Source organism: Cornus florida, unplaced genomic scaffold (assembly GCF_030987335.1).
Source record: "Cornus florida cultivar Cherokee Brave unplaced genomic scaffold, ASM3098733v1 CherokeeBrave_3.0.0_Hap2_Chr08, whole genome shotgun sequence".
Classification (NCBI taxonomy): Eukaryota; Viridiplantae; Streptophyta; class Magnoliopsida; order Cornales; family Cornaceae; genus Cornus; species Cornus florida.
The window spans coordinates 50,081,009-50,103,435 of NW_026775578.1; the positions used below are offsets into that span (position 1 = coordinate 50,081,009).

At 36.4% G+C, this 22,427-nt stretch overlaps 2 protein-coding genes across 2 annotated transcripts; one reads left to right on the top strand and one right to left on the bottom strand.

The window, feature by feature from the left end:
• Positions 1-2,926: 2,926 nt before the first annotated feature.
• Positions 2,927-4,758, bottom strand: LOC132270215 (uncharacterized). Its single transcript, XM_059771408.1, has 4 exons — positions 4,627-4,758; positions 4,279-4,356; positions 3,535-3,822; positions 2,927-3,469 (listed from the first exon to the last, which is right to left on the bottom strand). Exons 1-4 carry the CDS (start codon positions 4,756-4,758, stop codon positions 2,927-2,929), a joined length of 1,041 nt encoding a protein of 346 aa, XP_059627391.1.
• Positions 4,759-8,454: 3,696 nt separating this feature from the next.
• On the top strand, positions 8,455-13,860 carry LOC132271693 ((-)-kolavenyl diphosphate synthase TPS28, chloroplastic-like). The gene is made up of 12 exons (XM_059773146.1): positions 8,455-8,753; positions 8,845-9,028; positions 9,222-9,436; positions 9,556-9,676; positions 9,760-9,872; positions 10,140-10,366; positions 10,616-10,731; positions 11,382-11,480; positions 11,567-11,809; positions 11,915-12,026; positions 12,156-12,344; positions 13,546-13,860. The coding sequence occupies exons 1-12, from the start codon at positions 8,498-8,500 to the stop codon at positions 13,759-13,761; spliced, it is 2,091 nt and encodes a 696-aa protein (XP_059629129.1). The 5' UTR covers positions 8,455-8,497; the 3' UTR covers positions 13,762-13,860.
• Positions 13,861-22,427: the final 8,567 nt, after the last annotated feature.

A 22,427-nucleotide genomic window follows, 5' to 3' on the forward strand; every position in this document is an offset into this window, starting at 1 on the left:
ACCCTTTAACAGGGGAAGTAGATTACTATGAGCTTCACTCAGCTCACCCTTTAACAAGGAAAGTAGTTAACCCCTCATCTTTTTACGAGGGAAGTAGATTACTATGAGCTTCACTCAGCTCACCCTTTAACAAGGGAAGTAGTTAACCCCTCATCTTTTTACGAGGGAAGTAGATGAAGTTGACCCTTCATTCTTTTAAGGGGGAAAGAGGTATGGTCTTGACATGAGAGTCATCTCCTCTGACGATTGTCTCGGGATGTTGGCAAATCGTTGACACTTGTCGCACTTTTGAACGAAGTCAAGTGCATCTTTCTGCATGGTGGGCCAATAGTATCCTAGTCGGATGGCCTTATTAGCAAGTGACCTACCCCCAGTATGGTTTCCACAAACTCCTAGGTGGATCTCCCTTAAAATGTAGTCAGCTTCCTCGCTAGAAACGCATCGTAAATACGGCATGGAGAAGCTTTTCTTGTTGAGCACCCCTTTGATAAGCGTATACCTAGCTGCCCGCATCTTGACCTTTTGAGCTTCTGCTTGGTCTGTTGGTAGCACCCCATCCTTGATATATCTGATGATAGGATCTGCCCATTCCACACTCAATATCGCTTGTTGCACTTCAATTTGTCTCTCCTGAGATATAGATGGTTCGTCCAAATATTCCAGTGGTATATTCTTATTGATCTCAGGTTCAATGTAGTAGCTAGCCGGGCTAAAGCGTCTGCTTTCCCATTCTCTTCTCGTGGTATTTGATGAATTGAGAATCTTTGGAAGTGATTCTTTAATTCATTCACCTTTTGTAGGTAACTCTTTATCTTCTCGTCTCGTGCCTTATATTCCGCTTGAACTTGTCCAGCGACCAGCTCGGAGTCGGTGTAATTGCTCAACCCCTAGGGCATTTGCCACTTTTAATCCTTCTATCAAGGCTTCGTACTCTGCTTTGTTGTTGGTTGCGTTGAAACCAAACCGAAGTGCGTACTGTATACTTTCTCCCTCTGGGGAGACAAGAACAAGCCCAGCTCCGCTAACCTAAACATTAGATGACCCATCCATGAACAAGTCCCAGACTACTTCTGGGCCCATATGCTCACTTAAACCTGGTTCTGTCGAAAATTGGGGTTGTTTCTCCTCTTCTGGAGGGGTAAACTCAGCTAAGAAATCAGCCAACACCTGAGCCTTTACTGCTGTTCTTGGCTTATGCTGAATGTCGAACTCTTTTAACTCTACTGACCACTTCATCAGTCGACCAGAGCTTTCTGGCTTGTGTAGGACCTGTCGAAGGGGTTAATCTGTTAGGACCACTATCGTATGCGCTTGAAAGTATGGTCTCAGTTTCCTGGCGGACACAATTAAAGCAAAGGCCAATTGTTCCATCCTTGGATATCTTTCCTCCGTACCCCTAAGTGCTCTGCTCACGAAGTATACTGGCCTTTGGACCCCTTTTTCTTCTCGTATCAGAGCTGAACTGACAGCTGTCGTGGAGACTGCAAGGTATATGTATAGTTCCTCTCCCGGTATGGTTCGAGACAGTAGTGGGGGAGAACTAAGGTATTGCTTTAGTTCTTTGAACGCCTGCTCACACTCTGGGGTCCATTCAAACGCATTCCTTAGCACACGAAAGAAAGGTAGACACCTGTCAGTTGACCGAGAGATTAGCCTACTCAAGGCAGCAATCTTCCCTGTTAGTCATTGTAGATCCTTGGTTGATCTTGTCGATCTCATGTCAATGACTGCTCGGATCTTCTCTGGATTGGCCTCAATTCCTCTTCTGCTTACCATATATCCCAAGAACTTTCCTGAGGAAACCCCAAAGGCACACTTGCTGGGGTTGAGTTTCATCTTATGCCTCCTAAGTACCTCGAAGGTCTCCTGCAGGTCAGTCAAATGGTCTTCAGCTTTTAAGCTTTTCACCAACATGTCATCAACATATACCTCCATGTTTCTACCAATTTGATGCTTAAACATTGCATTCACTAGCCTTTGGTATGTTGCACCAGCGTTCTTGAGCCCAAATGGCATTACTTTGTAACAGTACAAACCTTTATCAGTGATGAAGGCCATTTTTTCTCTATCTGAGGTGTACATAGATATCTGGTTGTATCCAGAATATGCATCCATGAAACTTAATAGTTCGTGTCCAGCCGTTCCCTCAGCGAGCATATCGATTCTTGGGAGAGGAAAGCTGTCATTCGGGCAAGCTTTGTTAAGGTCGGTGAAATCCACACATAGCCTCCACTTTCCATTTGCCTTCTTCACTAAGACCACATTTTCCAGCCAGTCGGGGTAGTACACCTCTTGAATAAAGTCGACTTTTAAGAGCTTTTCCACCTCTTCTGATATAGCCTGATTCCTTTCTGGAACGAAAATCCTTCTCTTTTGTCTGATAGGTTTAAAGTTAGGATTTACATTTAAGCGGTGCTACAAGATAGTGGGGTGTATACCCGGCATGTCTTCATGGACCCATGTAAATACGTCTCGATTCTTCCTGAGGAATTGAGTTAGTTTATCTTTGATACCTGGGGGGAGTAAAGACCCTATACTCACTTTTTCCTCAGGCTCACTGTCACCAAGGATGACATCTTCTAGCTCCTCTGTAAGTTCCGCTCTATGAAAGTCTGGTCTATCTTTCCCTTCCAGCTCTTCAATCGTAAATGCCTCTTACGATTTTGTTTTTCTAAGAGAGGCAACATAACATTCGCGAGCCATTGTTTGGTCCCCTCTTAGCTCTCCCATACCATATTTAGTTAGGAAGCGCATCAGGAGATGGTAAGTGGACGTGATTACTTTCATGGCATTCAATGTTGTCCTCCCCAGGATAATATTGTATGATGATGGGCAGTCCACCACTACAAAGTCCACCATTACAGTGACCTGCTTTGGATTGGCTCCTGCAGTAACTGGAAGGGTAACTGCCCCCAGTGGATGTACTTTATCGCCTGAAAATCCCACCAGTGGTGATTTCATGGGTTGGAGCTTCTCTCGGCCAATTTTCAATTTCTCGTATGCCCAGGGGGTCATCATGGGGCTGGTGAATTCCCTTGTCATCTTCTTCAGAAAAGGTTATGACCGGCTCCTCAACTCGAGGTAATTTTGTTGGAGGACTTGTCATTCCAACTTCATTCACCTCTGAAAAACTCCGAATACTCCTAGCATGAGCCCTCCGAGCCGAACTCGTCTCACCACCACCAGCGAAGCCACCCGATATAACTTTGATCTCACCCATTGGTTGGTGTTGAGGAGGGCAATCATCTCGGCCCTCCTGGGCTGGGTTGGAGCCTCCTTTTCCATTTCCAGTTGTGAATTTGCGTAAATGACCTTTACGAACAAGGTTCTCGATCTGGTTTTTGAGGTCGAAACAATCTTCTGTGTTATGTCCATGGTCCCGGTGAAACCTACAGTATTTACCTAGAGACCTTTTTGTTGGATCAGCTTTTAGCTTTGGCGGCCATTTCAATGATGCGTCATCTTGAATCTGCAGAAAGACTTGATCTACAGATATATTTAGGGGGTATAGTTATTATACCTGCCTGGGCTCACTGGGCGGCGAGATGATCTGTCAGCCTGGTTGTTTGAGAATTTCTTGTACTTTGATTCCTTTTCCTCCCTAGTGTTAGGTGCTGGCCTCTTCTTCTCCGACCTCTTATCTTCACCATCTTTGTTTTTTCGTGCATTCATAGCATCCTCAGCGTTCATGTGCTTCCATGCTCTAACCATCAACTCTGTCATGCTTGTAAGGGCTTCTTTTGATAAGGAAAATAGGAACTTAGAAGTCTGTAGTCCTCCCATAAAGGTTGTGAGGGTAACCTTGTCGTCCACCTCTTCTACCTGCAGCATATCAGCGTTAAAACGACTTATGTAACCATGGAGAGGCTTTCCCTTCTGCTGTTTCACATTCAATAAGTGTGTTGCTGTCTCCTCTACCTCTGCCCAGCGATGAAGTGTCCAATGAATTGTTTGCTCAACTCATTAAAGATTTCAATGGAGCCTGGCTTTAATTTATTGAACCAAGGACGAGCCCAACCCTTTAGTGTGGTAGGGAAAGCCCGGCACATAATCTCATCCGGTACGACTTGCAAATACATAAGAGCTTTGTAGGTCTCCAAATGATCAAGAGGGTCCCACGTCCTATCGAAGCTCTCAAGAGTTGGCTGTAGGTCTCCAAATGATCGAGAGGGTCCCGCGTCCCATCGAAGCTATCAAGAGTTAGCATATTAAATTTGCTAGGTAGAGGACAACTCATAACATAACAGCAAGGATAAATGCTAGGTTGGTCTTCTGTACCAGGTCGTTCACTGTGGCCTGGCCCTTCCCTTTCATTACTTGCATGACGTCTTTGACCCTAGTTCTCAGATCTTGCATCTACAGATTGAAATAAGTGACATCTTCAGTCTTGTCACCAACACAACCAGAGGTACCTGCATGGAGCCTGGTATTATTCCGTTCAAGAGACCGATGGTGATGGCTTCTCTGTTGACCCCCTATTTGACTAAGCTCAGCGTCGTTGTCAATCCTACGGGAGTCATTCTTGGGTACTTCATTATTCTCCACCTCATTAAGGGCGGCTAAGCGTTATAGAATCATTGAATTTTTCTGGACTAATTGGTTCATTCCCTTATTTAGGGTTTAAACCTGTTGTTCCAACGCTATGACGCGTTCCTGATCGTTTGGGACGGCGAGGGGTTGCCTCATCGAGTCCCCTTGATCAGAAGTTTGCAACGCTTCGTATTCGCCAGCAACCAGACCAGATCGCAATCGAACCATACTTTATTTAGAGAACTAAAATTGTTCCCACAGACGGCGCCAACTGTTGATGATGGATTCTGCGCAACCTGGATCTGATCTGACTTCCTGAATAAAGAGAAGAAAAAGTGATCCTACGAACACCGGTGTGTTACCGGTGGAGTAGGCTCCGACGAACAAGTCAGTGTGAATGATAATCTCCCTAGAGAAATCGAGAAATTGAGTTAGGGTTTATTGCGTACCTCAAAATGTTGATTCCCCCGCCTTTTTTATAGGGCTTAGGTTAAGATGTCACGTAGAATTACCTTATTGTAATCTGTAGACTTAATCCTCATCGTAATCTTTAATCCTTATCACAATCTTTAATCCTTATCGTAATCTGTAAAGCCTATCTCAATTTGTAATCCTTATCGTAATCTGCAGAGCCTATCTCAATAGTGCATTAATTTAGTAATCTTCCCTTAATTATGGATATTTAAATTATACATCCATCAATTTCCATGTAGGATTTTGCTTACTAAGAGGAACAAAAGGATGTAGGTGTAATAAATCACTGCAGAAAAATCGAGGCATAGTGTCTCATGTCCTCCCATAAAACTCTTTTTTCCACCACTGTGTTTAAGGCATATATAGAAAATGTCCTAGTATTGGTATAAAAATGAATTCATTTTCGTCCATGAAAAGAGAACATGCTTCTTGCATTCATAGCCAATCACGAAATAAATCATGGACCTTTTATGGCTCTACGTCCTATTAATGAAACTCAAAACAAAAAGGAGTGACCTAAAATTATATCATATATAATATAACAAGCAAAATAAGGTTTTACATTTAAAGAGATCGAACTTATGTCTTTCAAAGAACATGACATTGTCACTGATATGTATATTTTTCAAAGTAAATTCTCTTATTTACTTTTCTCAACTTGCACCATGCCTTAGACAGTCCCATCCAACTGTTAAACAAATTAAAGAAAGCGAAATTAAAGCTATTATATATCCTTTAGGATAAGGACATTTATATTATTCTAAATCAATTTCATATAATCATAATCAAAAGCAGGATAACACATTTTATTTCTTCTTATGAGAACAATCTGTGTTTGATTTTTCTTAGAACATTTTTTATTTAATTTTTATAAGTGATTTTTCTTAGAACATAGAAAAAAGATTAAAGAATCATCAACCCCTTCTAGTGTAACTATGTTTCTTTCAAACTAAACATATGACTGCAAATTGAAATTTGAAGGAAAAAAAAAAACTCTACTAAGAAAACTCCTGTGTCAGAATTTTGAATGTTTTGTCACGACTTATGGAGACAGTTACAAGTACATTTAATTAATGTTTAAATTCTATCATGACTTATGGAGTGTGTGTATATATAGAGAGATTTTGGCTTTATAGCATGATTAAATTTAATTTTATATCTGTCAGCTTCTGTAGCATGTGATCGACCATAAAACAGTTATCTCATTCTATATGTTATTTTATTTAATGATTCAACAAATTAAAATGCGATGAATCAAAACCATATTCCATCCACAACAATTTTCCGACCTCCATTTATGCACAATAATAATAATAAAAATTGGTCACTTAAGGCACGTGATCCCCTATATACCGCAAAATTGGTCACTTAAAAGCACGTGACCCCCTCGAGCATGAGAAAAAAGCATTAAAAATGTGCAATAATAAAATTGATTAATGCTGTATTCAATTTCATGATTTGCCCTAAGATTTTAGAGTACATAGATGGAAGGGAAATACTATCTAATACAGTATGACAGAGCAACTTCACCATTTCACATAGACAGAATAAGTGGATTTAAGAGACCGAGTCAATACATTGACGACATGGACATATAGCAACTAAAATACAACTAAGAAACCAAACAAAGGTTTGGTTTGCACAAATGTTGCAACAAACAAAAATGTGCTTGCCAATAATTCTTCAATTCTACTCTGTGTTATATCTTTGGTTCTTAATCTCTCTGTGCGGACAAGTCGTCCTCCATCATCTCTGCATCAGGGCAACATACATTAACATGGTGCATAAATTAGGTTAGAAAAGTCTCAATTAAAAAGGCGGAATTAAAAGTGTAGATTCAATAAATTAGACCTTAGAACCAGCCAATGAAAGGGGAAATAAAACCTTAGAAAAAATTAAGAATTACGACATATATATATATATATATATATATATATGTATATATATATAGAGAGAGAGAGAGAAGGTGAGACTACAAAGAGAGATACCTTAGAGGTGTTGCAAGACCTTGTCGACCCTACCAAAAGTAGACCGATCGATAACACCCCCTTTCTTAATTCACCAAATAACGATAAACGCAAAATGAAACAAAAAAAGGAAACAAATTAATTAACAAAGATAGAGAAAAATGAAATAACAAAACCCTACAGTTAAGCCTAAGCCAAGATTTAAGAGTTCGATATCTTCTGACCAGTTAAAAAAAATATTCACAAAAGAAAATGATGAAGAGAGATAGAAGAAAAGAATCAGATGGAACACAAGTGGATGGAGATAGGATTTATCTGTATAATTTTATACATAGTCACCGATTTCCTCACCTATGCGCGAATCTTCTTCTGTGATGTTTGATCATGCACATACGCAATCTTTTTCGCTGCCCATTACCCGACTTTAGCCACCGATCTCGATCACTCCATCTCTTCCTACAATCCATTACTCTTCGATTTCCTCACCAATGTGTGAATCTAAACAAGCTTCGAACCCTAAAATCAGAACAAGTGAACCTTAGAATCAATCAACAAGCTTCGAACCCTAGAATCGATCTAGGAGAGAGGTTGGATTAGGGCTTTCAATTAATGAATGAAGATAGATTCAGTTGAGGGAGGGGTATAGACTTTGATGGATTCCGAGAAAGAAAGGGATGAGAGTTTTTTGGGTTAGTGCTAAGAGTGTACTGATAATAGAGAGAACTGAACAGAGATTAGCGAGAGAGATTACTTGACAACGCAATTTGGTCGAAAACTCCAAGATTGAACAAAAGCAACCACGAAGAGAAGCGCGAATCATAACTCCAAGATCGAACAAAAGCAACCATGAAGAGAAGAAGCCCGAACATACTGGCTGTGTGGATCTAATCTGGGAACTGTACCATGGGAAAGAAAGATGGTTCCTAATGTGTCTGGGTTTCCAAATGTGAATGGGTTTGAGGACAAAGAGATATCTCTAAGTTTTCCTTTTTTTTTTTTTTTTTTTTGAATTGTGCGGGAGTGGAAAATTTTGGAGGCAAGTTTTATTACTTATTTACGGGGCAAAAAATATGCCTTAAATGTGAAATTTTCAACGAGGAACATTTCTCCCGTTAAAGATATACAAAATGTCGTAAATATATTTAAATATTCACGAGGTTTTTAATACATCGTAAAAATGTTTTTCTACGAGAATTTTGCTAAATCGTCGTGAAAACGTGTCCTATATGTAACAATTACGAGGATTCTTTTATAAAACCCGTAAAAGATAGTTATTACGGGGCAAAACAAAGAAATCCCGTATATACCGTGTCGTAAAAATCCACATTTCTTGTAGCGATTGTGGAAGATGACATAGAAGGAGGAACAGTTGAGGTGGTTTATACAATCGTTCCTTTATCAATTTTTGCTTCTTTGGTTGTATATATATGTTGTTGGAAACTAATTTATGGTAATGATGTAACTGGTTTTGTGGAAAGTTGTCTGTTTCAAATAAGATCAAGCAACACGTCGATTTTATCCGATCAATGTTAGGTTCGATGAATGATGGAGAGATAAGCATATCGGCCTATGATACTGCATGGGTTGCTCTTGTTCAAGATATCCATGGAAGTGGTTCTCCTCAGTTCCCTTCTAGTCTTCAATGGATTGCCAACAATCAGCTCTCCGATGGTTCTTGGGGTGACAACTACATATTTTCAGCTCACGATCGCATCATCAACACCTTAGCTTGTGTAATTGCAATGAAATCATGGAATATTCATCAGGACAAATGTGAAAAAGGTAACCAAATGAAATGAAATTTTATTAATTAACTCTAAACATCTTTCTAATTTTTATTACTAGTAATTAATTTTGTGGCCGGTCACAACAGGGTTGTTATTTATTAAAGAAAACATGCATAAGCTTGGAAATGAGAGCGACCAACACATGCCAATCGGCTTTGAAGTTGTGTTCCCTTCGCTCATCGAAATGGCTCGGAAACTCGACATTGAAGTTCCAGATGATTCTCAAGTGTTGGAGGAGATATATGCCAAAAGAAATCTAAAGCTCACAAAGTATATACTTTTCTTCACAACTCCAAACTCGAAACATGATTATAATGTTCGCTACTTTCCACTATACAATATTTGAATAAATGAAGTAAAAGTAGCCTTATCTTTCGAATATATATATTTTTAGAAAGGGGCTTGGTCCCAAGTTATACATATCATTACATGTACATAATTATTATGTATCCAAGTGCTATAGGATACCAAAGCACATAATGCACACAGTGCCCACAACTCTACTCTATAGCTTAGAAGGAATGCCAGAGCTGGACTGGGAAAAGTTACTACGGTTACAGTGCCCAGATGGGTCATTCTTGTTTTCTCCATCCTCCACTGCCTTTGCACTGATGCAGACCAAAGATGATAATTGCCTCGCATATCTAAACAGACTTGTTGAGAGGTTCAGTGGTGGAGGTAATTAATTTGCCGCCTTTTTTATCCATCCATAACTACAAACTTAACTTTCACTCTTTCAGTTCATCATTATTCAAATAATTATTGGGTTCTAATTTTGATTATTTTAATTCATTTAGTCCCTAATGTGTACCCGGTGGACTTATTCGAGCACATATGGGCCGTTGATCGTCTGGAACGCCTTGGAATTTCTAGATATTATCAGTCAGAGATCAAAGAATGTGTTGATTATGTCTACCGGTAAATTGAATTAAAAGTATAATTACTAGCTAGACAACTCATGGGATTAGAAATAATAACTATTGTTTTCGTTATAACTTCAGATACTGGACTGAAGAAGGGATATGCTGGGCAAAAAATTCACCTGTTCAAGATATCGATGACACAGCCATGGGTTTTAGAATTTTAAGATTACATGGCTACGATGTTTCTGCAGGTAATTCAATCTACTGTATACTTCACCACTCATATTATTTGGTTTTAGAGATGCTCTGCGACTTCATTCCTTGACCTTCAAATCCGTTGGGCAATTTTGCCAACACTCTCTTATTGTGAAAAGTTAAGGAATATACATGAGTTATGCTTATCAAAAGATTGTATTTTAGTGGTATGTCTTCTACCTTAATAGGGTTCGAGTCCCTTAGGAACAAATAGGCTGAGTTATGTGTAATTGAGAATAACAATATTTATTTATTTTTGACAGATGTATTTCAACATTTTGAGAAGGGCGGTGAATTCTTCTGCTTCAGGGGACAATCAAACCAGGCAGTCACTGGAATGTTTAATCTCTACCGGGCATCCCAGGTGCTATTTCCGGGAGACAAAATACTGGAGGATGCCAAGAAGTTTTCATCCCAATTCTTAAGAGAGAAACAAGCTAACAACGAACTCCTCGATAAATGGATAATAACAAAGGACTTACCAGGCGAGGTAAAACTTAAACCCTCTGTATATTCTCTTTCTCTGGGTATATCTTGAACCATTAAAAGGAGCTAGACTCACATTCTCTCTCTTGTCGTGATTCATGCATGTCATGACAAAATGGTTTAGGATGTACTTATTATTTTTAGCGGCATATACTGTGATTAATCCAATTTAATTAAATTAATAATGGTAGCATTTGAATTTTTTAATTACTCTGAATTCTAAAAAAATGCTAATAGAATACGACAATTACAGGTTGGGTATGCACTGGACTTGCCATGGTATGCTAGCTTGCCTCGTGTGGAGACAAGATTTTACATAGAACAATACGGCGGTGAAAATGATGTATGGATCGGCAAAACATTGTACAGGTACCCCCTTCTTTTAATTTTACCCTAACAGTTGACTGCTCAATCTCTAATATACTTCAAAACAGCGGTCAACCTTGACGGCATCCAAATAAACACTTACTTCGCAGTTAAGGATACAAAGGCAACAGGGTCTCTCTGTCTACTTGCCCGATCATATGCATGGATGTGTGTGTTCAAAAACATGAATTTCGGTGTTACAAACATGAAATTTAGTGCTTGTAATGATTAAATTAGTGAATTTGATTTGGGTTAGTTTCGTTTATTAGAGATGAGAATCATGCACTTGTTTGTAGCCACTAGATGTGGATAGACTAGAATAAGATCCCCATTGGGAAAGAAAACAAAAGTACATCTTAATGGACATGAGACAAGTTCATCCTGGAATCTTTGGGAAAAAGAAATATTATCAAGTACTGGGATATATATAGTTTAAAATTAGAATCTGGAAGCTTTAATTATATAATGCAATTGAGATATATACATCAGTCGTATTCGAGGTTGATTATACTTTTTAACATTAATTAATGCGTTATCACAAAAAGCATTGGTATTTCTCTTGTCAAAACATGGTTCAACTCATATTTGAAATCGCATTTCTTGGATTTGATTTAGATGCTAATATGTACCTTTCATCAACTCTTTGTTCTCAGGATGCCTTGTGTGAACAATAACCTGTACCTTGAGCACGCAAAGTTAGACTACAATAAGTGTCAAGCACTGCATATGTTGGAATGGGACAACATTCAAAAGTAATTGTTGAAGTCTGCTTACTCTTTTATATAATTTATAAAGTCGTCGCTGTAATAGTTAACAGTTATCTATGCAATCTACACAGATGGTACGAGAGTTGCAATCTCGGAGAGTTTGGAATGAGTAAAAAAAGCCTTCTCTTTGCATTTTATTTAGCAGCCGCAAATTTATTTGAACCTGAAAGGTCAAATGAATGCCTTGCTTGGGCTAAAACGAGTGTCTTGATGGACACAATCGGGTCCTATTTTGACAAGGCGGAAACTTCAGACGAGCAGAGAAGAGTGTTCATACAAGGATTTAGAAAAAGTACCTATTCAATCAATGGAAGGTAAATAATTAATCAATCAAACTAATGAAGTCTTCTTATAAATTTGCATGAATGATGTTAAAGTTTCTTATATAATCCAATTCTGTCTAATTGTGTGTATTGCAGGTACAAGCAAGGAGAAAGACTAGTCAGGACACTGCTTGGAACCGTGAATCAGCTCTCATTGGATGCAATGGTGGTGCATGGTAAAGACATCCGTTACCACTTACATCAAGCTGTAAGTACATTTAATTTATATTATATATATATATATATATATATATATATATATATATATTTACATACATAGTGATTTTGATATTTATTATGTTTTGGAATTGTGTGATTTTTTAATTATGTGGATCAGTGGGAAACATGGATGAGAATATGGATTGAAGGTGGTGATAGATATGAAGTTGAAACACAACTCTTAGTGCATATGTTAAATCTCTGCGCTGGCCATTCCATATCAGAAGAGCTATTGTCTAATCCTGATTACCAGAGCCTCTCTCACATTACCAATGGACTCTGCTATAAACTCCGACAATTTCAACAGGTTAGTGAAATATATTATATATATATTGAATTATTATATATATATATATATATATTTTATATGTAGCATTTATAAGTTTCGAGTCTGTATAAATACTACATATAAAATTATTTACCGGCACTGAATCCCACTTTGTCATTATATTGTATTTGGTTTTTTCGTGATTGTATCCATGATTACTCTTCGCAAGTCAGGTTTGATCATATCCAGAAGAGAGCGGTGTGTTTATCGTGAAGTGTTGCGATGGTCACCCACCACAATAATAAGTGCATTACATGATAAAATTCAAAAGCGTTTGGATTCACCGATTGTTGTGGGACCTCTTGCAGAACGTGCATTACACGATAAATTTCTGATTCACAATTATAGAGAGCGTGATAAAACTCTGATTCACAATCCTTCAAAGCGTGTATTACATGATAAAACTCTAATTCACAATTATACATAGCGTACATTACACGATAAAATTATTTATTAGGGTCATTCAGAATGGGGAACATGATCTGTTCTAAACTTCTGGATTAGTGTAAGTTTGGGAATAGGATCTGTAAGGATGAAGAGATTCTGAATGTCATAATTATTATCACTTAGTTTCTCCATTATTCTCATAATAAGGCTTTGTTCAGTTTTACTCTCACTCACTTGTGCCAAACATTCCCTCCACCCTGCTTGCACACACTCAGTCACTTGGTTACAAATGACACTCCATGACTATTTTTATAGGCATCCTTCTTAGCTTCTAGAATTCTTTACACAAATATTTTTAACACTCCAAAACTTAAATTATATTTTTTGTAAATTTCTCTGCATAGTTACAAGTTGTCCAATATTCTAGAATCCTACAATACTTCATATTTCTCTATACTGATTTGAAAGACTCTAAAACTTCACTTTTCTCTTTTCTCACTTCATGTGGGGGCATGGCGTAACCTCCCTATAATCCACAACACGAATCTCATGTTTGTGTATCATTTTGTTGGATTGGACACACAGAATCTACTCGGACGACAAGGGATTTGGGTCCAATTGGGAATCATGTTTTGAACACTGAATAGCATCATATATATAATCACATGGAGGATCATAAAAAATATCAACATTTTTTTTAATACATGTATTTTTTTTTTGGGCAAATAAAATGTATCTTAACAATGAATCAATTGCAAGAACTTATGGCTATGTCATGTTTTGATTTGATTAGGTACATCATACCGACATCTATGACGAAATCACCAGCAGCCAAATAGAACCGGACATGCAAGAACTTGTGCGGTTGGTGTTGTCGGCTGATGGTATTGATCCTGACATCAAACAAACATTCCTTACAGTTGCAAAGAGTTTTTATTACACTAGCTTCTGTTCTTCTGAAACCATTCGTTTTCACATTTCCAAAGTACTCTTTGAGAAGGTAGGTTGATTATGTTGTATGATAAATTATAGTGAAAATCTATAGCAGTGGATATTCCTGTGTACTATGAAGAAAAAGAAAGGGAAAAGTAATGTGATTAGCATTTATGGTGTTTTTTGGAGTGAAGATCGAAATGTCAACGAAGTGATATAAGTAATGAAAGGAACAATTTTGTGTACTAAAATTAAAAATTGCTTGGTAAACAAACAATAAACAAACATGCAAAACAGAAGCACTAAACCAATAATAACACCAGAAGAGTAGGAATGAAAGTTGATGTAGAGAAGTCAACACAAATTTAGTTAGTGGATAGAATTATAGCAAATTGTGAGATATCTATTTTGTATTTGGTTAATTTCGTTGTCAAAACAAATCCAATCGAGTTGTAATTTTTCGGTTCAAAATTTCAAAGATTGAAGATCGGATATAGATTTGAAGAAGTTTTAAGTGTTCATATTATACTACACTCCGAGATGATGAGAACAATGCTCTAAGAAGTTTGGAGAGGTAGTGAGAATATTTAGTAACGGTTTGTGAAAGTTCGGAAGAAGATTTTATATTTTGTCCATCTTGAACTGGTTCAAGAATAATCGAACAGGTTCAACTTCAGCAAAGTGGAGATTTTACATTCTGTCCATCTTGAACCGGTTTAAGATTTATCGAACATGTTCAAGAAGTCCTGGTACGATTCCAATTTAAGTTTCCTTCTTCTGAATGTTTCCTTTTTTTATCTTAACTTCCTTCCAAGTCCTATGCACGGAATTTATCATATTTTCTGAGAGATTAGAACTTTCTAAACTCTATATAAATCTTGTTCCTATACATTGGTTTATTTATGGGTTTAGGGAAAATCAATTCTATAATTTGAGAAAGCCTTTTAGAGAGAGAAAATTCAGAAAATCAAATCTGATTATTCTGAATTTATTTATGAGAGCATACACATATATTCATGAGTGATTTAATGATGTTGTTCTCTATCTCATCGGAATTTGAGCTATATTAAAGATTCAATATTCCGTATGAAGAGCAGGATTTAATTCTTCTACATCGAGTTCAGATCTTGAAGAACAGAAGTAAAAGGGATCACAGTTTGAAATGGTTGGAGTATTCGAGGAGTGTTGTCTGATCTACTTGCTACTCTTCTTCAAATATCAAGCATAAGCCTGGAGTCAAGTTGCTGTTGGACGGGGAGTCGCAAAACTAGAGGATTGTCAGAAGTTGGTGTTGGGTAGAACGATAGGGTGTCAGCCAGAGTCAAAGTTCGGTATACTTTGTTTCAAACATAGTGGATTGGTTTACTTTTGGATTGCATAACCCACGAGTTTTTTCTCATAACAGTTAACATATTTTATCAACTAGGGTTTCCTCGCTAAAAATCTTGGTGCAATCTCTCTAAACTTTTACTTGCTTTATTTTATATATATTTGTGAGTGTGGATGTTTAAATTGATCATATAATTTAATCAATCATAAATTGAGTAAGTTGACCTAATAATCAGATCTAGGTTATTAAAGGAGTAAATCACAATTAAAATCAGCTAACTGTTTTCGCACCCCACGTAATTCTATTTTCACAATTTGGTATCAGAGTGGCTTACTTGATAAATAGAGTAGATCATATCTGTTGATTAATTGTTGATTTTTGTATCATGTCTGAAAATTCATCTGTTGATGTGTTGCCTTTAACTCCTGTTTTTGATTCTATCACAAGCATGCAAATTGAGTGGTCCAAGTTTAAAAAGGATTTTGAAAATTTGTTAGAGAAATTGAATCTTGCGGAACTTGATAGAGATATTTATAAGTTAGAAATTTCTGTTTCTAATAAAAATTTGGAACAAATTGGACATAAAAATTTGAATCTTTTTCATAAGATTGATTTTCTGGAAAAGGAGCTTAAGAAGGTAAATTTGTTTTATAAACCACTGGAACTTAAAATTGATAATTTGAGTAGTAAATTTGTTAAATCAAAACAGTTTGTTCAGAAAGTTGATATTGACACTTGCAAAATTGATAAGTTGAAAGGAGTGGTTGAGAATATTAGGAGTAACAAAGATTTGACATCAATTTCAAAGGATTTGTATTTTAAAAATCTAAAGAAGTTTTTGTAAAAGTTGAAACCAAATCTTGTATTATTTCTAGTTCTACCAAACTTATTTCAACATGTCATTTTTGTGGTCAAAAAGGGCATATCAAATATAAGTGTCAGAAAAGAAAAATTGAATTAGGAAAGAAATTGAAAAATCTAGAGAGTTTAAATTTGAGGAAGAAGATGATTAGAACTATTGAGCCTTGTGACATTTTGCCCAGAACAATAGCAAAATTATTGCATAATGAATCTAAAATTGTTTAGGTAAAGAAAGAAAATTTTAAATGCCTTGCCATGCACACTACACTTAAAGCATTTGGTCCATGTGGTTGGTACTTTGACAGTGGTTGCTCTAGGCATATGATAGGGGATAGAATGTTGTTTACCACTTTTAAGGAATGCTCAGTTGGTACTGTTACTTTTGGTGATAGTAATGCTTCTACTGTAAATGGTAAGTGTAAGATCAAATTTTTAGGAATTGGGGAGTTAAAGAATGTTCTATATGTTAAAGGTTTAACTGCTAATTTGTTGAGTATTAGTCAAATCTATGATGAGGAGTTTCAAGTCAATTTTACTCAACAAGGGTGTTTTGTAACTAATGAAAAAGGTGAAGGTATCTTGAAAGGAACTAGAACTTCTGATAATTGCTATGTTGTATTTTCAGATCCTTCACTAATGTGTTTTTTTACAGTTACCGATGAGGCTATTTTATGGCATAAAAGACTTAGACATGTGAATTTTAATGATTTAATGAACTTGTCTAACAATGATCTTATTCGAGGTTTGCCTAAATTAAAGATGCCTAAGAATGAAATATGTAGTCCATGTCAATTAGAAAAATAAACTAGAGTTTCACATAAGAGGCTTATTCATAAAGTCACTTCTCGACCTTTAGAATTGATTCATATGGATTTAATGGGTCGCATAACACCTTGATAAGTGCTCAAATGTGACGCATTTTAGCACCTAAGTTAGGGTATTTTAGTCCATTCATCTATCTTACTTTCATGTCATAGATACTTATTTATGTTTTTGCCTATTTCAGGTCAATAAAGTTTAAATAGACTAACAAGAGCCATTTAGTTCAATTTTGGAGCTAAGGAGTAAAGTTGGAAAGAAACCAAGAAAATACAGTAGAGGAACTTCGATCGATCAAAGAAGTCTACAATCGATCAAAATAAGGCAATGCAAGCTCAGCAAAGTGGATAAGGCCCAGAAGATATTTTTGATGCCACGTCAGCTTTGATCGATCGAAGCTAAGTGTTGGATCGATCGAGAATCTTCAATTGATAGAGAATGCTGCTGGCAGTGAGCTGTTTAATTCCCGAGTGCGCCAATTTCTACTTAACTTGTGTAGCTGTGAATTTCCTCCAATCATAGGCTATTTTTCTGACTTGGTGCCTACTCAAAGTAGAATGTAACTGATTTACCATATTGTATCATATCATCATAGAGATATTACTAATTATAGAAATATTATTCCTCTCTCTAGAATTAGGGTTTTGGAAAGAAAGCAAGGATGAAGATGATGATGCCAACCTCTAAGCTAGCCCTTGAGGGTTCCATTACCACTACAATGAGTGGCTAAATCCTTCTCTTGGGGTTAGAGATAGCCCCTAGGCTTGCTTCCTATACCTAGCTTTTGTGTACTTTTAGGAATTTTAGTTGTAATAGATGTTTTGTCCATGAATAAATATAGATCTTGTAATTTCTACTTGATTTGTATGGATTAATGTTTTCAATTAATCATTTAGTTATATCTATATGCCTATATATGCTAGAATTGATGTTCATGTTTTTGTCTCTTGATTTAATGAAATTGATGCATGTTTATGTATGTTGATGTTGTTAATCTAGTGATGGTCAAGGCATGATGCTTAATTGAACACTCTTGTGGTTTATTTGATGGTTCATACTTATTTCTTGATGGATTGTGCCACACCTTTAGTTTAATTAGTTTAATTTTCATATCTCTAACTTAGTTGTAGTGTAATTGCTCTAATTTCTTAGGTAAATGGACAATTCATTCTTATTATTTGATGTTACAAACTTATGAATGCAAAGAGTATATTTCTCTAGATATTTGTGTGCGCACTAATTGTGGTTTAATTGAATGGTTAATTGCCTCATTTAATATTTTGTGCTACTTACTAGAATGATTAGACAATCTATTCTTATTTGCCATCCATGCTTAGTTTTCAATTAGTAGCACATATACACAAGTTATAAGTTAAATTTCCTCATTAATTTACAATTGCTAGTGTTTGGTGAAGTGAAACTTAGTGGTGAACTCTAAGCCCCAAGACCTCTCTCTCATATATCTTTCTCTAATTTCTAGATTGTTTCTTACTTGTATTATTTTAATTGAGTATTAGTTTAATTAACCAATCAAATCATCTTTTAATCATTTGACCTACTAATCCAACATTAATTTTCAAGTAAAAATACACTCCATTTCCATTGGGACGATCCCCACTTACTTTAGCTACATTAATAGTTAGTAGTAGTAGTGGCATTCTATAAATTTAAACTTGACCATACTACACACTTTTCTTGCTTTGGGTGCGCGACCGCACCAAGTTTTGGTGCCGTTGCCAGGGTTTTGGCAACGTCGTATTTTGGAAATTAATTAAGAATTAGTACTCTTTTGATCTTGTCTTTATTTTTATTTTATTTTGGTTACTTATTGTGTTTGTTCTTGATTGGCTAGGTGCATTGAGCCAAGAGAGTGAAGTAAAGGGAAATTCTAAAGCAAAAGAAGCAAACTAAGCTAAGTTAAACAAAAGTGTAAAAACTAAAAATAAAAAAATTGCAAAGCAAAGCAAGGCAAAGAAAAAATTGAAAAATAACTTGAAATTGCTTAAGGACCCTTTATGAGCTTTTCTAAACTCTCTCCCTAGTTAAATCGTCAGCCGCCGAAGTCAAATCTTTATCTCTCCCTAGTTAAATAACCTTTGAAAAATAACTTAACATAGCTGCCGAAGTCAAGTCTTTATCTCAAAGGTTTGATCAATTTTAATCAACTAAAATTCGGCGAATCAAATGTCTTCCTCCCCTAGTTATAATCATCATATTTCCAATGAAACTTGCATGACTTGTTTTAGTGTTTTACATTCTACTTCCAATTGTCCCCATGAATATGTGCAAGGTGAGCACCATGAACAAGTGAATGCCGCATTTGTCAACCAAGGGAATAATCCCTATGGCACCCATTACAATGCCGGGTAGAGGAACCATCCAAACTTCTCTTGGAAAAGCCAAGAGGAAGTGTCAAACCCTCCCCAAAGTGGTTTTCAAGGCAAGTATGTTCCACCCCCAATGTAAAGCCAATGTTTCCAAGGTTATAGATCATCTTTCCAAGCATTAGATGGTAACCAATTCTCAAATTCTCATTTTCCTAATCAATCTTCATATTCTCAAGGATATTCTAGGAGTCCCGCATTTGAGGAAAAAGTTTTGACTGCTTTGGGTACTTTGGAAGCAAATACCCATTTACTTTATTCTCATTCCCAATCCATTGCAAAGCTAGAAACCCAAGTTGGGCAAATAGCTAGTACATGGAATGTTAAGGAAAAAGGGAAAATGTCTTTGAATCCACCACCAAAGCAACAATTTGTTGTGGAGACCATTTCCTCTTCGGAAGGTCACACAAATGCACATGTAAATGTGGTGACCACTTTGAGAAGTGGAAGAATTATGGATAATCAAATTGGTGTTCAAAATGAAGAGAGTGAACTGGTGCAACCAAAAGTTGACACCTATCCCGTCTCACATCGTATTCCTCCTTCATTGCATGTGAAAGACACTTTTGTTGAGAAAGATTTGAAAAATGATGTGAAAAATTCTTATGTTGAAAATGTTTTTAAAAATGATTTGGAAAAAGTTTTTGAGCCAAAGGCTCTATTTTCGGATGCCTTAAAATGATCAAATTCTCTTGAAAAACGATAAAGCAAAGCAAATGAGATAATTGAAATGTTTAGGCAAGTGAAGATTAATCTTCCTCCCTTGGATGCAATTAGACAAATTCTGGCTTATGCCAAATTTTTGAAAGATCTTTGCATCCTTAAAAGGAAGAACAAGAGCCAAGGACCAAAAAGAGTTGTTTTGATCGAGCAAGTAAGCTCTATTTTGCAACATAACACACTTTCAAAATTCAAAGACCCCGGTTCATCTACTACTTCTTTCATCATTGGTGATCATGTCATTAACCGACCTCTTCTTGATTTAGGAGCAAGTGTGAAACTTCTTACATATTCGGTTTATGTTCAATTGGGCTTAGGAGATTTAAAATTGACGTCGGTAGTTTTACAACTAGCCGACCAATCCATTAAAAAGCCCCAGGGTATTATTGAGGATATCTTGATTAAAATTGATAAGTTCTTCTTCCCGGTTGATTTCATTGTCATTGACACGGAACTGGTCCCAAATCCCAAGAGCCAAATTCCCGTTATCCTTGGCCGCCCTTTTTTGGCAACCGCTAATGCCAACATAAATTATAGAATAGGGATAATGAAAATTTCATTTGAGCATATAAAGGTGAAGTTGAAGATTTTTAATCCAAGGGCAAGCATGAAGAAGTGTGTATTGTTGAAAAATGTCTTGAAAGTGAATTTGAAAAAATTGAGTCTTTGCTTGATGTTGAAACTTCCAATGGTTTGTCTTCTAAACAGATTTCAAAGAAAAATGTTTTCAAATCAAGTGTTAAAAGGGCATGGAAGCCCAAGAATTGCATTGACAAAGGACCACCAATCTCATTTAAATCAAATCCAACAAGTTCTTTAGGGAACAATTTGTTGGGTGGGATTTAAAGTTTCATTCACCCCGCCAAGGAGGGGATGCATTTTAAGATTTTTGATCCGGGCTAAAAGAACCCAACGTCTTGCTAGAGTCATTAAAGACTAGTGTGTTTCGTAGGGTTTGCCAACCCTATTCCTCCCTCATTTCTCTCTTTTTTTTTTATTTTTTATTTTTTATGTTTCTGCGTCATCAAGATATGAGTTGAATTGTAAAACCCAGTTTTTGGAAAATTTCCTGCATTTTGTGCATTTCCAGTGAGGTTTCGATCGATCGAGCTCAAGTTCGATTGATTGAAATTCCACTTCGATCGATCGACCACTGAATTGAGGACTTCTCACCTTCTAATTCGATCAATCAAAGTCCATCTCAATTGATCGAACTCCATTTTGGATCAATCGAAGATAAGTGTTCAATCGATCGAAGTCCTTTGATCGATCGAAAATACGTTATTTGAATTTCTGAGAAATACTTTGGCCGTTCAACTTCCAACCCCTAACCCTAATTTCTTTTTATTTTTCTTTTTCTTTTTCTTTTCTCTCTCTTCCTCTATTTTTCTTTTTCTTTCTTTCTTTTCTTTCTCTTCCTCCATCCCTCTTCTCCCTCTCGGCCAACTCTTTTCTCTTTCCTCGACTTCTCATCTCTCCTTCTCATCTCCTCCCTAATCTCCATCTCCCTCACCCGCAACAAAGCCACCACCCTAACCACCTCTCTTCCATTACCGGCGGCGAACAAAAGTAGCCAAAGCTTCACGCCGCCGTGTATTCCATTTTTCCCTGCGAGTTTTTGGCCCAAAAGTGGCTAAACCCGGTTCCAAGTCTCTTATTGCTTTCGGGTTCCATCAAATACATAGTCTCCGGCCGATTTAGGCTAAAGAGACCTCAGATTTTCTTCCGGCGAACTCTGAAATTTTTGGCGAGACTCCTGCGAGTCTCCGGTCACCATCTCCGGCCACGGTGAGGCAGGAATCTTTATTTCATTCCCGAATCTCTCCATTTCTATCTTCTCTTCCATTTTCTTGGATCGAGTATGAGCATTGTTATTTCTTTTTTATTTTCTTTTATTTTCTTTTAATTTTTGCATTGTTCATTTTTAATCTTATTATTTTTATTTTTATATTTTTGTTTACATATACTTTTGGTATTGAATCATTGAAAATGACATACAAAATTGAAAGATCAAAACTAAAAAAAAATGGTTGTTTTGAATGTTGAAATTGATTTTTGATTGTTGAATGATTGAAATGCATGATCTTTGTTGTGTTTTGAAATTTTGGGAAAGTCCATTTTTAAGGGGAAACCGTGTCGGATTTTCGAGAAATTGAAATTGAACTTTGTTTTTAAAATTTCAAAAGGCAAATGGTGTGTTTTTGAGATGGAATTTGAAAAGGATTTTGAAGTCAAGATGTTAGATTTGGATTGCAAAGAAAGAAAAGTTTTAAATTGTTTTAAAAATCAAAGTTGTTTTGACATGTATAGTTTTTGACTTTGGAAATATATTGTTTGATCAAATTTTGTTTGTTGAGTTGAATTGAAAATTTGAATGTCAAAGTGAAATTCTTGTCTTGAGATTTTAATGAAAGGAAAATTTCTTTAGACTTAAAATATTTTTGAACTTGAATGGCATTGAAAAGTTTGAATTGTTGTGATCATAATCCAACTTGTTTCATTTGATTGTCTTGAATATGAAATGCATAGATGTGTTTTAAGTTGTCTTAACTACTTGCAAGCATGACTTGACTTGATCTTTGTGCTTTTGAATTGAAAATGCTAAAGTCTTGTTTAAATGCTTAGTTG